Here is a 16,250-nt window from a genome sequence, read left to right on the forward strand (position 1 = left end):
ATGGGGCCAGTAGCCTGGAATTAGAGGGAAGGAAGCCAAGCAGCTGGGATCCCTGTCCAGGGAAGGGGTCATCGACAAGGCGATTGGAAAAGGGACACAAGCCTGTGGAGGCGAATCTTGTCAGGCATGAGAGAAAGGTATCCCTTCAAAGAAGATGTTGGTATGTCACCCAGGCAAGTGGACCACCATGCAGAGAGGTATCCACTACCTGAGGGAATTAGACATGCGGGAGATGGTTTAGTATGACCCAGACAATGCGCAGTTACCCACAGAGCCAGATGAAGTCCACTGTACCTGACTCATGTGGCAGAGGTTTGTACAGAGCACACCACCGGCGTATGCCAAATCATTGGCAGTACTGGCCTGGAAAGACAAAGACGCACCAACAATGAATGAAGTGGCTGGCAAACTCCGGCAATATGGAGGAAATCTTTATTCCTCCCTATGGGCCTGTGTTGTAGCCTTGGAAAGACTGTGAAAAATCCAAAAACTTGCTTGACAAACTGTCCCAGGAGGTCTGTCAACAGAAAGAGGATACGTCCAATTCCCCGTTTGTATGGACCAGTATCTCAGTTATTAGGACTAAGCGTTATTCCATTCTAGAGAGAGGATATAGAAGGTACACACCATGAGGCACCCTGCGGTTTTACCTACGTGACCAAAGAGAGGACATGAGGAAGAGGGATGGAAAACCTACTTCAGTCTTAAGAGGCATGGGTATGCGAATTGCAAGGAAAAACAATTTCAAAAGGGGGTTCTTTGAGGAAAACCGTTGCTCCAGTCTCCAGTGGGCAGTTCCCCAGACAGAGCAGGAGGACTGATTTTAATTCTGGTCTTATGGAAGGAGCTTCTGATTCATATTTACAAGAAGTGAGGAACAAGGATGAAATTTGAAGCAACATGCACCACATCAATCCATTCCTTGGTAACATATATGATGAGCAGGATTAGAGGGGCCCTGCCTCCAGCCAGGTGGAGGAGAGGGACAACCGGGTTTATTGGACTGTGTGGATTTGATGGCCTGACATATCAGACCCCCAGGAGTATAAGGCTCTAGTGGACACTGGTGCACCGTGTACCCTAATGCAATAAAGATATAAAGGGGCAGAACCCATCTGTGTTTCTGGAGTGACAGGGGGATCCCAACAACTAACTGTATTGGAGGCTGAAGTGAGTCTAACTGGGAATGAGTGACAAAAGCACCCCATTGTGACTGGCCCAGAGGCTCCATCCATCCTGGGCATAGACTACCTACAGAGAGGGTACTTCAAGGACCCAAAAGGGTACCGGTGGGCTTTGGGTATAGCTGCTTTGGAGATGAAGAATATTGAAGAGTTGTCTCCTGTGTTGGTTTTGTGTGGCAAGGTTTTCGTAGCAGGGGGGGCTACAGGGGTGGCTTCTGTGAGAAGCTGCTAGAAGCTTCCCCTGTGTCTGATAGAGCCAATGCCAGCCGACTCCAAGACGGACCCGCCGCTGGCCAAGGCCAAGCCAATCAGCGCCTCTGTGATAACATATTTAAGAAGGAGAAAAACAGTTAGAGAGCGCTTTTGCAGCCAGAGAGAGGAGTGAGAAGATGTAAGAACATCTGCAGACACCAAGGTCAGTGCAGAAGGAGGGGGAGGAGGTGCTCCAGGTGCCGGAGCAAGATTCCCCTGCAGCCTGTGGTGAAGACCATGGTGAAGCAGGCTGTCCCCCTGCAGCCCATGGAGGGAGGATGAGGGGGTGTAGAGATTCCACCTGCAGCCCGTGGAGGACCCCACGCCGGAGCAGGTGGAGACACCTGAAGGAGGCTGTGACCCCGTGGGAAGCCTGCGCTGGAGCAAGCTCCTGGCAGGACCTGTGGATCCGTGGAGAGGGGAGCCCACGCCAGAGCAGGTTTGCTGACAGGACTTGTGACCCCGTGGGGGACCCACGCTGGAGCAGTTTGCTCCTGAAGGTCTGCACCCCGTGGAGGAGACTCACGTTGGAGAAGGTCGTGAAGGACTGTCTCCCGTGAGAGGGACCCCACACCAGAGCAGGGGAACGATGAGTACTCCCCCTGAGGATGAAGAAGCAGCAGAAACACCGTGTGATGAACTGACCGTAACCCCCACTCCCCGTCCCCCTGTGCCGCTGAGGGGGGCGGAGGTTGAAGCCGGGAGTGAAGTTGAGCCCGGGAAGATGGGAGGGGTGGGGGGAGGTGTTTTTAAGATTTGGTTTTATTTCTCATTCCTCTACTCTGTTTTGCTTAGTAATAAATAAGATGAATTCCCTCTCTAAGTTCGGTCTGTTTTGCTCGTGATGATAATTAGAGAATGATCTCTCCCTGTCCTTATTTCGACCCATAAGTTTTCTTTCATTGTACCTTTTCTCCCCTGTCTAATGAAAGAGGGGATTGATAGAGCGGCTCTGGTGGACACCTGGCCCTTAGCCAGGGTCAACCCACCACATCTCCCTTGCCCGGTCTCTCCTTGGACCCTTCTGTTGTGGGGTTGCTCTCTCCTTGGACCCTTCTGTTGTGGGGCTTTGGGCAACGTGGTCTAGTGGAGGGTGTCCCTGCCCATGGCAGGGGGGTTGGAACTAGATGATCTTTAAGGTCCCTTCCAACCCAAACCATTCTATGATTTTATGAGTAAGTTGTAGAAATGATGAAACCAGAACTGGCTTCAGTAACAAGAGCCCAGCAACTTCTTCGAGATTGACATCTTCGACCTGCAGATTGTGAGCATGGACTGCACCAAATACATCATCTACAGGCTCTGGATGCAGCATGCAAGAATTCAGCATCACACACCCTCTTGCCCTGAGAGCCTGTTAGTACAGTCATGGACTAAATGAACACAATAGACATGTTAGAGGTATGGCCCATAGGCTAAAAGAATGATATATGCGTGCATACATATCAAAAGACAGGAAAAGTGATGGTGATTAATTGGAATGCATTGGGAAGCAAAGGACCTGAGCATGACATAGATGGTGTAGAATAAGGGGTTGGATACTGTCCTGGTTCAACTGAGGTAAGAGTTACTTTTCTTCCTAGTAGCTGGTATAGTGCTGTGTTTTGCATTTAGTATGAAAATAATGTTGATAACACACTGCTGGTTTTAGTTGTTGGTAGGTAGTTGTAGCATCTACACTAAGTCAAGGACTTTTCAGCTTCTCAGACCCTGCCAGGTGCACAAGAAGCAAGAGCAGCATAGCCAGGACACCTGACCCAGACTAGCCAAAAGGATAATCCCTACTATATAACATCATGCTCCATATGTAACTAGGGAAGCTATCCAGGAGGTAGAGTTGCTGCTCAGAAACAGACTGTGCTTCAGATTGTTGTGATGTTTTGTTTTTTTTCCTTTCACATGCGGTGAGCAATTGCATTTGTGCATCACTTGTATTATTGTTATTACAGTATTCCTCCGTTAACCTATTAAACTGTCTTTATCTCAATCCAGGAGGTTGTTGTGGTTTTTTTTTTTTTCCTTTCTCCTGCCCATCCCCTTGCGGGGAGAGGGATGAGCAAATAGCTGCGTGGTGCTTAGTTACCAGCTGGGGTTAAACCACAACCCCCTCAAAAGCAAATTCCCAGGAAACTCTGCTAAATAGCTCCCTGAATAGCTTAAAGTTTACTCTTCTGAAATCCAGAGTAACAACACTGCTGTCCTTTTTTCTCATTACACTGAAAATTTTACACTCAGCCATTTCATGATCACTGTTGCCAAGTGACACCGTTTAGCCCCAGTCGGCAGCTGAGCACCACACAGCCGCTCTCACTCACCGGGCAGGATGGGGAGGAGAATGGGAAAGGCAAAGCCTCATGGGTTGGGGTAAGGACAGTTTACTGGGACAGCAAGGGAGAGGGAAACCACCCCAACAGTATTGATAACAGATATTCACAATGGGTGATAACAGAAAGCAATTTACCCATCCAACAACCAAACAAACGCTCAGCCCACACTCAGACTATCCAGGAGCCACCCCACACCCACCCCTCCCCAACTAGCCCCCTTTTATAGTGAGCATGACATCACATGGTATGGAATACCCCCCTGGCCAGCTTGGCTCACCTGTCCTGGCTCCTTGGGAAAATTAACTCTATCGTAGCCAGAACCAGGACACCAGGACAACCACCTACCATAACATTCCCCATAAGTACTCCCCTATTGACAAATAGCAAGTCCAGAAGGGCATCTTTCCTAGTTGACTTATCACAAGAAGTTCTCTCTTACAAACTTCAGGAATCTCCAAGACTTGCTTATCACAGCAGTATAGTATTCCCAGTTGATATGGGAGAAGGTGGAATCTCCCATAAGGGCTAGGGCTAGTGTACTGGGTTTGAGCAGCAAGGTTTTGGTTGGTAGCAGTGGCTTCTCTGAGAAGCTGCTAGAAGCTTCCCCTATGTCCAATAGAACCAATGCCAGTTGGCTCCAAGAGGGACCCACCCATGGACCAAGGCTGAGTGTCCTAGTTTCAGCTAGGATAGAGTTAATTTTCTTCATAGTAGCTAGTATGGGACTATGTTTTGGATTTCTGCTGAAAACAGTGTTGATAATATAGAGATGTTTTTGTTATTGGTGAGCAGTGCTTATACAGAGTCAAGGCCTTTTCTGCTTCTCATGCCACCCCACCAGTGAGTAGGCTGGGGGTACACAAGAAGTTGGGAGGGGACACAGCTGGGACAGCTGACCCAAACTGACCAAAGGGATATTCCATACCATATGACGTCATGCTCAGTTTATAAGGGGCTTGGGGAAGAGGAAAGAAGGGAGGGGACATTTGGAGTGATAGCATTCTGTCTTCCTAGGTAACCATTACACATGATGGAGCCTTGCTTTCCAAGAGCTAGCTGAGCACCTGCCTGGCAAGGGGAAGTAGTAAATTAATCCCATTTTGCTTTACTTATTAAACTGTCCTTATCTTAACCCAGAAGTTCTCACTTTTCTCATTCTCTCCCCTATCCCGCATGAGGCAAGGAGTGAACGAGCAGCTGCATGGTGCTTATTGGCCTGCTGGGGCAAAACCACAACACTGAGCCAATCAGCAACAGTGGTAGTGCCTCTGTGATAACATATATAAGGAGGGGAAAAAGCTGTTGTAAAAACAACAGTGGAAAAAGGAGATAGATATGAAAAAAACAACTCTGCAGACACCAATATCAGTAAAGGAGAGGGAGGAAGCGCTCCAGGCACTGGAGCTGATATTCCCCCATAGCCCGTGGTAAAGACCATGACGAAGCAGGCTGTCCCCCCTGCAGCCCATGGAGGTCAATGGTAGAGCAGATATCCATCTACAGATCGTGGAGGACCCCACATGGGAGCAGGTGGATGCACCTCAAGGAGGCTGTGACCCTGTGGGAAGCCCACATGAGAACAGTTTGTGAAGAACTGCAGCCCGTGGGAAGGACCCATACTGGAGAAGTTCGTGGAAGACTATCTCCCATGGGAGGGACCCCACACTGAAGCAGGGGAAGAGTGTGAGGAGTCCTCTCCCTGAGGAGGAAGGAACAGCAGAGACAGTGTGTGATCAACTGACTGCAACCCTCATTCCTCGTCCCCCCATGCCGCTGGGGGGAAGACATAGAGAAATCAAGAGTGAAGTTAAGCCTGGGAAGAAGGAAGGGGGGGGAGGGGAAGGTGTTTTAAGACTTGGTTTTATTTCTCATTGCTCTGATTTGATTAGTAATAAATTAAATTAATATTTTCCCCAAATTGAGTCTGTTTTGCCCAGGATGGTAAGTGGTGAATGCTCTCTCCCTGTCCTTATCTTGACACACGAGCCTTTTGTTATATTTTTCTCTCCCCTGTCCAGTTGAAGAGGGGAGTGATAGAGCAGCTTTGGTGGGCACCAGGCATCTAGCCAGGGTCAACCCACTACAACTACCCATCATTAAATTTCTCCTAATTACCTATAGAGTAACTCATCAGTGCTTACATCCTGGCTGGGCTATCAGTAGTAGACATCCACTACAACATCTCCTTTGTTTTCCATCCCCCTAATCCTTACCCAGAGACTCTCAACCACATCATCACTAACTGTAAGGGCTGTACAATCAAATCTCTTCCTTACACACAGTGCAACTCCTCTGCCTCACCTGCCCTGCCTATCCTTCCTGAACAGCCTACAGCCCTCCATCCCAGCACTCCAGTCATGGGACTCATTCCACCAAGTCTCATTAATACCAATGACATCATAGCTCTGGGAACTGACCAATACTTTCCAGTTCATCCTGCTTGTTTCTCATACTGTGTGTGTTGGTGTACAAGCATTTCAGATGTGCTCCTAAGCCCTCAAAACTCCCTGGAGCAGTATAAATGCTCCCATTAGCACTGCTGCTCTCAGGCAATGCCATACCAACCCTTGGCTTACCTTCAGCTCTCCTGTTGGTATCCCCTTCCCCCATCGATCCTAGTTTAAAGCCCTCTCAATCAGTCCCACCAGCTTAGGAGCAAAGAAGCTTTTCCCCCATCAGAACAGGTGGATCCCATCAGGCCCCAGCATACCTTGTGCCTCAAAGACTCACTCTTCCATGGTTATAAAACCCAAAGTTCTGGCAGAGGAACCAGTCCTGGAGCCAGCTATTGATGTCTTGGGCATGCTTGCTTCTTCCAAAGTCTCTCCCCATTACTGGGAGGATTGAGGAAAACACTACCTGTGCTCCCAAATCTTTTGGCATTCTTCCCAGAGCTCTGAAATCTCTTTTGATCCACCTCAGACTTTTTGTTGTGACATCATTAGTACCCACGTGAAAGAGCAGGAATAGATAGTAGTCTGAAGGTTGAACTAGGCTCTTCAGTCTTGTGGTGACATCCCTAATTCAGGCCCCAGGGAGGCAGCAAACTTCCCTGAAAAGAGGGTCTGGTCTGCAAATGGGTGCTTCCGTTCCTCACAGGAGGGAATCGCCAATGACCATAACTCATCCTTGTTTCTTCTTGGCACTGGTCTTAATGCAGTTGTGTTGGGTTTGCGTGGCAAGGTTTTGGTAGCGGGGGGCTACAGGGGTAGCTTCTGCGAGAAGCTCCTAGAAGCTTCCCCTGTGTTTGATAGAGCCAATGCCAGCTGGCTCCAAGACAGACCTGCCACTGGCCAAGGCCAAGCCAATCAGCACCTCTGTGATAACATATTTAAGAAGGAGAAAAAAAACAACTTAGAGCTTTTGCAGCTGGAGAGAGGAGTGAGAAGATGTAAGAACATCTGCAGACACCAAGGTCAGTGCAGAAGGAGGGGGAGGAGGTGCTCCAGGTGCCGGAGCAGAGATCCCCCTGCAGCCCATGGTGAAGACCATGGTGAGGCAGGCTGTCCCCCTGCAGCCCATGGAGGAAGGATGAGGGGGTGTAGAGATTCCACCTGCAGCCCATGGAGGACCCCACACCAGAGCAGGTGGAGACACCTGAAGGAGGCTGTGACCCTGTGGGAAGCCCACACTGGAGCAAGCTCCTGGCAGGACCTGTGGACCCGTGGAGAGAGGAGCCCACGCCAGAGCAGGTTTGCTGGCAGGACTTGTGACCCCATGGGGGACCCACGCTGGAGCAGTTTGCTCCTGAAGGTCTGCACCCCATGGAAGAGACCCACGCTGGAACAGTTTGTGAAGGACTGTAGCCCGTGGGAGAGAATCACCTTGGAGCAGTTCATGAAGGACTGTCTCCTGTGAGAGGGACTCCATGCTGGAGCAGGGGAATGATGAGAGGAATCCTCCCCCTGAAGATGAAGTGGCAGAGACAATGTGTGATCATCTGACCTTAACCCCCATTCCCCATCCCCCTGTGCTGCTGAGGGGGGGCGGAGGTTGAAGCCGGGAGTGAAGTTGAGCCCGGGAAGATGGGTGGGGGGAGGTGTTTTTAAGATTTGGTTTTATTTCTCATTCCTCTACTCTGTTTTGCTTAGTAATAAATTAGATTAATTCCCTCTGTAAATTCAGTCTGTTTTGCTCGTGATGACAATTAGTGAGGGATCTCTCCCTGTCCTTATCTCGACCCACAAGCTTTTTGTTATACTTTTTCTCCCCTGTCTAGTGAAGGAGGGGGAGTGATAGAGCAGCTCTGGTGGGCACCTGGCCTCCAGCCAGGGTCAACCCACCACAGTGGGTCTTGTTGGGAAGGGTTGGTCTCTGATCTTGGCAAGACTGCTTGCACAGGTTCCTCCTCTTTCTCATTATGTGCTTTGTCTACTGTACCCAGGGCCTCGTACCTGTTCTTTATGGGTATCTTATAAGGTAAGGAGGGGTTCCTCTTACAGCTCCATGCTGTAACCTGCTTCCACTCCACACTATCCCTCATAACACTGCCTTCCTCCTGGCACAAAACAGATCCTGGACCTGCCTCCATAGTGGCCACACTGAGTTGGCTTCTATGCATCATAGTTGACAGATTACAGCTCCATTGATCAATCTCCCATCAGACTCTTGACTACTCCTTAGTCTGCTCACCTCCTCCTGCAGCTCAGCCATCAAGAAGAGCTGTTCAATCTGGTCACATCTCCCACAGTCTTGCTTGCAATCACTTTTCACCTCTAGGAATATCCTTTCACATATCCCACAGCCAGAAATCTGGGTGGTCACATGCTCTGACAGGAGCTCTGTCTGTGTGGCTGCACTGGTTCTACCAGGTGCTAGAAGCTCAGGAGAAGCAGAGGACACTGCTTTTTGCTGGGTGGTCACCATGCTGTCACACACCATGCTCCTGCTACTGGGAATATATATGCTTGTCTGTTGCATTCAGCTGGGCTGTTTGTTTTCACCTGTTTAAGTCTCCCACTATATCAGGTGCAGGCTCCTCCCCTTACTGTCTCTTCCAATCAGCAGATCCAGGGTCAGTTGCTTGGGGAACACTCCCTGTTCAGACAAACCTCTACTTGTCCATATGTATCCCTTGTGGAGTTTTTAAAATTATGAGTAACACAGCCCTTAGAGGCTTTCAAAGAAGAGTATTGAGGTTTCCAAGAAACAAAATGTTTTCTAGATGCACAGAACATTCACAAGATCAGTTGGAAGGACTTTTTAAAAGTTAAATGACTTGCAATAAGTTTTCCTATTGTATTACATTCAAACTTTTAGCACTGAATGTTAATTTATGCCTCCACAGCAAGCATACAGTCCTCTTTTCCCTATGAATCATGTACACTTAATGTTTATGATAATGCTGCCATTTAACCCTATATGTAGTATACAAGAATAACTCACCAGGGGACAAATAAGTTTGAATCATATATCTCAAATAGCAACCAGAACATTGAATTAATATATATTGTTACACAAATATTCTTACCTCATGAACAAGGAAAGTGAAGCCCAAGGAGAAATATCTAGAAACTTAATGATATATGCATTTTCAAAAATATATTTGTATATTTAAATTTGTCTTTCCAAACTCTGGATTCTCAGAGCATAGATTTCAAAGTCATTAAAAGGCAGGGGCAAGCAGCTAGTTGAGAATTACACGTGAATGAGATCTGCTCAGAGAGTTCTGAGAAAGCAGCTGTATATTGGTATATTCAGTTTTTCTGAGCTTTAAATGCATATAGGAAGTAGCATAACATGTATATTCAATACTTTTTTAAAAATCAAAACAGTAAAAAGAGAGCTGAAAGACTTCAAAAACAATATAGTTTGAATCACTACAAACATTTTTTACTAAAACATTAGCATTGTGGGCTTGAAACGGGTATAAAAAGAAATAAGCATCCAATGTCAACAACATCTTAATGCAAAGATTTGCTATGGAATTATCTCCTGAATTACACCACTGGTGTCATAAATACAGTGTCATAGAAATGACTCAGGGAAGATAAACACAACAACTAAAAGGACTATTTCCTAATTCTTGCCACTAGTCTTCCACATTCAGTACAGCCTACTCACCCCTGCTGCATTAACATCCCTGATGTAAGTAGAAAACAACATTTTCCCCAAACTCTCATCACTATCTCTCTTCTTTACCATGGTACTTTCTGGTACAACATATTGGGGGAAGGGGTGGGTGGGTGCATGTAGTTTTGTTGCACCTTTTGAATTGGAAGTTAAATTAAGAGTAATCCTTTTAATCAGATATATATCTAATAGTCTGATAATTTGCTGTGTGCCAAAACACTTAAGAGTAAAGCAGATTTCATATGCTAGAATGAAAGAGAAAACAAGCTTTTTATCACAGACATAGGAACTTGCTATGATTTTCAACATGCTATTTGGGGAAAAAGTTCCTAAGTAGTGAAATGAAAATACAAGTTTAACTACTGCAAACAGCTCTAACATGAATTACATTATTACTTACCAAAATCTACTCTTGTTAGTATGCACTGCATTGGATGGTCAGTTGTATGCCTTGTTGTTGTTGCCCCACTTTCATAACAAGTTGCACACAAATCGTAATCGTAGCAAATTAAACACTTGTATCTGCGACCTCGGAAATTTCCTTTTAAACATGCATCACAGCTGACACCTGTAAACAAAGAAAATTGCTTGAAAACAACAATAATTTTACATTGTTTTAATGATACAGATTTGTTGCTATCGTCTCCAAAACAAAAGGAACTCAGCCAAGAAGTTTTTATGCAGCTGATGCACAATAAGACTGAATTTTAAGCATATTTATAAAGAGGCAATAATCATCCAAAGTGAAAGTCAAACTCAAAGTAAAATAAAACCAGTCAAGCACTCAAAACAGTATTTGGTTAGGCTATAAGTTCTTTTTAATCACTCCCCCCCCCCATTCAGAACCTCGGTTCAAAACACTCTTGAGGTTTAGTAGTACAACGGTTAATCTAGAAGTTTTGTGAAAACAAGCTAACAAAGAAAAAAGGTTTTTACAATTTTCTCTGTGTCATTTCAGCTCTCTGCTATTAATTTAGATAAAGGCAAAGGAAACATCATCTTTTCATCTGTCAAGGCTCACGAAAACTTCTTTCGCTTGCAGCAGTAAATTAAGGGCCTTCATAAAAGTAACTAGTGTGTACAACATACACAATATTTTGATTGAAGTTCTCTTTCAGGATCAATTTAAACAAGCTTTTCATACTTGAGTGCAAATGCAGAAAACATTATAGAAACAATGTTATTGGAAGAAAGCACTGACATTGACTCCAAGAGGATTAGCAGAGGAAAATCAACAAGGTATCAAAACTGCAAATATCCCAATGATCATTTCTTAACTATAAATTCTGTGATCAGATAAAATTAAATTAAAATTTTAGAAGTTTGCCCCTCTGCCCCTTAAAAAAAAATCCACACTGAAAGATAACAGAATGCCAAATTGAACTGAATGTAACCATATTAGTCTCGGGTTTTGAGGGAAAAAACCACACTCAGGAAGGGTTCAATTATAAGCAAGGAACAAAAAGAACAAACAAGTTGTGAAAAGAATTCAGATTCTTCACGAAGTTCTGATTTACATGGCACATTAGTGACTTTTAAAAAGCTTTTAAAATTAATTCCTATCCAATGGAAACTGTTCTCCTGCATCTTCTCCAGAATGACCTTATGGAAATGACCACAGAAGAGAAATAATCTGGTTTATTTTTAAAAAGTTTTTGATGCATTTTACTTTAGAGAATAGCAAGGAAACTTTTTCAGTTTTTCCACTGTCAATTATCAATACACAAATACACATGTAGACTAATAAACAGATCCAAATAATGACATTTATACCAATGTACCCTCTCCTCACAATCAGAATAACTAGAGCTACCAGGTCTACTTAAAAAAAACTTGTTGCCCATGAACAAGCATTAAGCTAAAAAGCCTAAAGATTTTTTTTTACTCATTATACCTTTTAATGATCAAACCTCACTCCTTCTCAGTAATATCAATCAATTTCCAAAGATAAGCATTTTGAATTTATGAATGAATCAAGAGATGCGTAACAGTCATGTGAACAAAAAAAAGAAAAAGTTGTTTTCCTTTAACACATTGGACTCACTATTCTGGTATGTCAAGTTAACCACATTTTTCACCTCTGTCCATGGCTGAAAATTTCAGAGAAGTTATCATACAAATTTTATATGCAACATGCTTAATACTAACATATTAAAAATATATGTAGTTCCATATTTATTCTCATCTTCCCAAATATATTCTTATACTATAAAAATTTGTTAATTTTCAATAAAAAACAAACACAAGAGGAAGTAAGTATTTATCAGATGAACATCTGATCTAACATCAAGAAAAAGGATGAGAATAGTGCTGAATAATATTAGTAAGATAATACCACTTCACACTGGGATTAATTTTTAAAACTACAAACAAAACTCAAGTGTGAAATCTAATAAAATAACCTGAACATCCAAAATGAAAAAATGAGTAGCCTTGAATAAGCAGAAATAATGACCTGTTTTCTCTCTGAACAATAAAATACTTTTCAATTTGACTTGCCCAAATGCTATGAACAATCAAGATAACATTAGGAGCAGGTAAAAATAACATTGGAAATTTCACATTTAGCTCACACTGGATATGCAAGACTTCAGGCTTATCAAAAGACCTCAGGAATAGCATTTAAAGGACATAAGTGTCAGATAAAATTTTTAAATAACTTGCTTCCTTTGTCAGTTTTATCCAAGACTGGCTTCAGTATTGCACAGGAGAAACAGAAATATTGAATTTCACTTAACTACTAGACAAAGGAGGAACAACACTTCAATGTAAATATAAAACAGTTAAACAGAACACATCCATTGTAAACAAAGCAGCACTCAAAGAGATTAAGCCACAATTACTTCCTACTCAGAACATATACCCAAGAAAGATAACAGATTTTAATTATAATAAGTAACAGCTGCAAAGTAGAGCACAATAACTCATCCCATCACAATCAAACTAAAAGACATGGTCTATGCTTGCTGAGACAAGCAGCTCTGGTGGCAGCACGATCTGCAGCAGAGCACTCTAGTGTGGTGTACAAGGGGATTTCCTGAACCAGGGAAACTCCAGGAGCAGCCAAGAGACTCACCAGAAGCCTACAGCTCGACAGCAGCTAACAAAACCTGGGCGGGGCCAGAAGAAACATCACCAAGCCCACCCACACATATAAAAGAAGCCCCTAGGGAATGAATGGTGGTGACCAGGGCAGTTTGCATGGAAGGGTGCTGTAACTGTGCTGGCCCAACCATGGTGCAATAGTATCTATCTGGCAGAAGGCCACAGCCTCTCTAAACTCTGCACCCATCATGACTGACGCAGCTTCCCAGACAGCTCCAGTGGGAACATGCTGCTACCCAGGTGTCAGGCTGCCAGGTTTGCATTACTCTTATGTCAGTATTGGATGGCAGTAGTGAGCACACCTGTGGAAGGTGCACCCAGGTAAAGGAACTGCTCTGCTTAGTGGCAGAGCTCTGGGAGGAGGTAAGTTAAGGAGTATCAAGGAATCCGAGAAGACTGACTACTGGAACACCACCACACCCTACCTTCCCTGGGACAGAGCAGAGCACAGTGACTTAAGGGATACGGAGCAATGGCAACAAGTTCCTGCCCAGCCCAGCAGGTGCATCTCCTCTGTGACTACCTCACATTCCCAGGTGCCCCTGCATGATAGGTACGAGGCTCTGCAAGTAGAACCAAACAATGGTGAGGATGATGGTTCATCTAGCTTGGAGGTCTCACCACGGTTAAGTCAGCCTATGCACTGTGTCAAAGTCACCTCCATAAAGGGGAAAAAAAAAAAAAAAGGTTATTATCATAGGACACTCTGAGGGAAACAGAAGGTTCAATTTCTTAGGGAAGTCTGCTGCCTGCCTGGGGCCCAGGTTAAAGATGTGACAAGGAGAGTTCCTACCCTAGTAGAGCCTTCAGATTATTACCCATTATTGCTTTTTCATGTAGGCAGCAATGAAGAAGTAGTCCAAGGGCAATCAAGAGACTTCAGAGCCTTGGGACAACTGGTTAAGGGATCAGGACCATAAGTAGTGTGCCCCCAAAAAAGGTAGCAGGATCAATAGCCCAACTGAAGTGCATCTACAGCAATGCATGCAGCATGGGCAAAAAACAGGAAGAGTTGGAAGCCATTGTGCAGTGGGAAAACCACGATATAGTTGCCATCATGGAAACATGGTGGTGTGACTTGCACAACTGGGCTGCTGCAATGGATGGCTACAAACTCTTCAGAAGGGATAGGCAAGGAAGGAGAGGCAGTGGGGTGGCCCTGTATGTTAGGGACCATTTTGACTGTCTAGAGCTTGACAATGGTGATGAAAGGGTTGAGTGTTTATGGGTAAGACTCAGGGGCAAGGCCAACAAGGCAGATATCCTGCTGGGAGTCTGTTATAGACCACCCAACCAGGATGAAGAGGCAGACAAAATATTCTATAAGCAGCTGGGAGAAGTCTCACAATCCCTAGCCCTTGTTCTCATGGGGGACTTCAATTTACCTGACATCTGCTGGAAATACAATACAGCAGAGAGGAAACAGTCTAGGAGGTTCCTGGAGTGTGTGGAAGATAACTTCCTGACACACCTGGTGAGTGAGCCCACTAGGGAAGGCACCCTGCTGGACCTGTTGCTTGCGAACAGAGAAGGACTCGTGGGTGATGTGACAATTGGAGGCCATCTTGGACATAGCGATCATGAAATGATAGTTTTCGATTCTCAGAGAAAGTAAGGAGGGGGGGTTAGCAGAACTGCTACCCTGGACTTCTGGAGAGCAGACTTCAGCCTGTTTAAGGGCCTGGTTGACAGACTCCCTTGGGAGGCAGTCCTGAAGGGCAAAGGAGTCCAGGAAGGCTGGGCATTCTTCAAGAAGGAAATCTTAAAGGCACAGGAGCAGGCTGTCTCTATATACCAAAAAACAAGCCGGCAGGGAAGAAGACTGGCCTGGCTGAACAGAGAGCTTTGGCTGGAACTCGGGGGGGGGGGGGGGAGAAATGTTTATGACCTTTGGAAGAAGAGGCAGGCAACTCAAGAGGACTGCAAGGATGTTGCGAGGTTACGGAGGGAAAAAATTAGAAGTGCCAAAGCCCAACTAGAACTTAATCTGGCTACTGCCATAAAAGACCATTAAAAAAAAGGTTTCTATAAATACATTAAGCAACAAAAGGAGGGCTAAGGAGAATCTCCATCCTTTATTGGATGCGAGGGAAAAATTAGCAACAAGAGATGAGGAAAAGGCTGAGGTACTTAATGCCTTCTTTGCCTCAGACTTTAGCAGTAAGACCAGTTGTCCCCTGGGTACCCAGCCCCCTGAGCTGGAAGACAGGGACGAGGAACAGAATGAAGCCCCCATAATCCAAAGGGAAATGGTTACCAACATGCTACATGACTTAAACACACACAAGTCTATAGGGCTGGATGGGATCCGCCCAAGGGTACTGAAGGAGCTGGCAGAAGTGCCCACCAAGCCACTTTCCATCATTTATCAGCAGTCCTGGCTAACCAAGGTCTCAGTTGACTGGAGGTTAAGCAAATGTAACGCCCATTCACAAGAAGGGCTGGAAGGAAGATCCAGGAAACTACAGGCCTGTCAGCCTGACCTTGGTGCCAGGGAATGTTATGGAGCAGCTCACCTTGAGTGTGCTCACGTGGCAGGTGCAGGACAACCAGGGGATCAGGCCCAGTAAGCATGGGTTCATAAATCATGAGTTTTAGAATTATAGAATGGCTTGGGTTGGAAAGGACTTCAAAGATCATCTAGTTCCAACCCCCCTGCTGCGGGCAGGGACACCCTCCACTAGACCACGTTGCCCAAAGTCTCATCCATCCTGGCCTTGAAGACTTCCAGGGAGGGGGCCTCCACAACCTCTCTGGGCAACCTGTTCCAGTGCCTCACCACTCTCACAGTAAAGAATTTCTTCCTTATATCTAATCTAAATTGACCCTCCTTCAGCTTAAACCCATTACCCCTTGTCCTGTCACTACATTCCCTCATAAACAGTCCCTCACCATCTTTCCTCTAGGCCCCCTTCAGGTACCAGGAGGCCGCAAATAGGTCTCCCCAGAGCCTTCTCTTCTCCAGGCTGAACAATCCCAACTCTCTCAGCCTGTCCTCATAGGAGAGGTGCCCCAGCCCTCTGATCATCTTCGTGGCCCTCCTCTGGACTCGCTCCAACAGCTCCATGTCTCTCCTGTACTGGGGCCCCCAGAGCTGGATGCAGTACTCCAGGTGGAGTCTCACCAGAGGAGAGGGGCAGAATCACCTCCCTCAAACTGCTGGTCACACTTCTTTTGATGCAGCCCAGGACACGGTTGGCTTTCTGGGCTGCAAGCGCACACTGCCGGCTCATGTTGAGCTTTTCATCAATCAACACCCCCAAGTCCTTCTCCTCAGGGCTGCCCTCAATCCATTCCCCACCCAGCCTGT

The 16,250-nt window shown here is 45.6% G+C and overlaps 1 protein-coding gene across 2 annotated transcripts in view; it reads right to left on the reverse strand.

The window, feature by feature from the left end:
* The window catches only part of LOC142599181 (E3 ubiquitin-protein ligase KCMF1-like), a 63,645-nt gene that overhangs the window by 31,981 nt on the left and 15,414 nt on the right, over positions 1–16,250 (reverse strand). For both annotated transcript variants that reach the window (XM_075739052.1, XM_075739053.1), the window contains exon 2: positions 10,236–10,403. In XM_075739052.1, the coding sequence (XP_075595167.1) occupies positions 10,236–10,403 (168 nt within the window). The remainder of the gene's footprint in view (positions 1–10,235; positions 10,404–16,250) is intronic.

The sequence above is a fragment of the Balearica regulorum genome, chromosome W (genome assembly GCF_011004875.1).
Source record: "Balearica regulorum gibbericeps isolate bBalReg1 chromosome W, bBalReg1.pri, whole genome shotgun sequence".
Taxonomy (NCBI): domain Eukaryota; kingdom Metazoa; phylum Chordata; class Aves; order Gruiformes; family Gruidae; genus Balearica; species Balearica regulorum.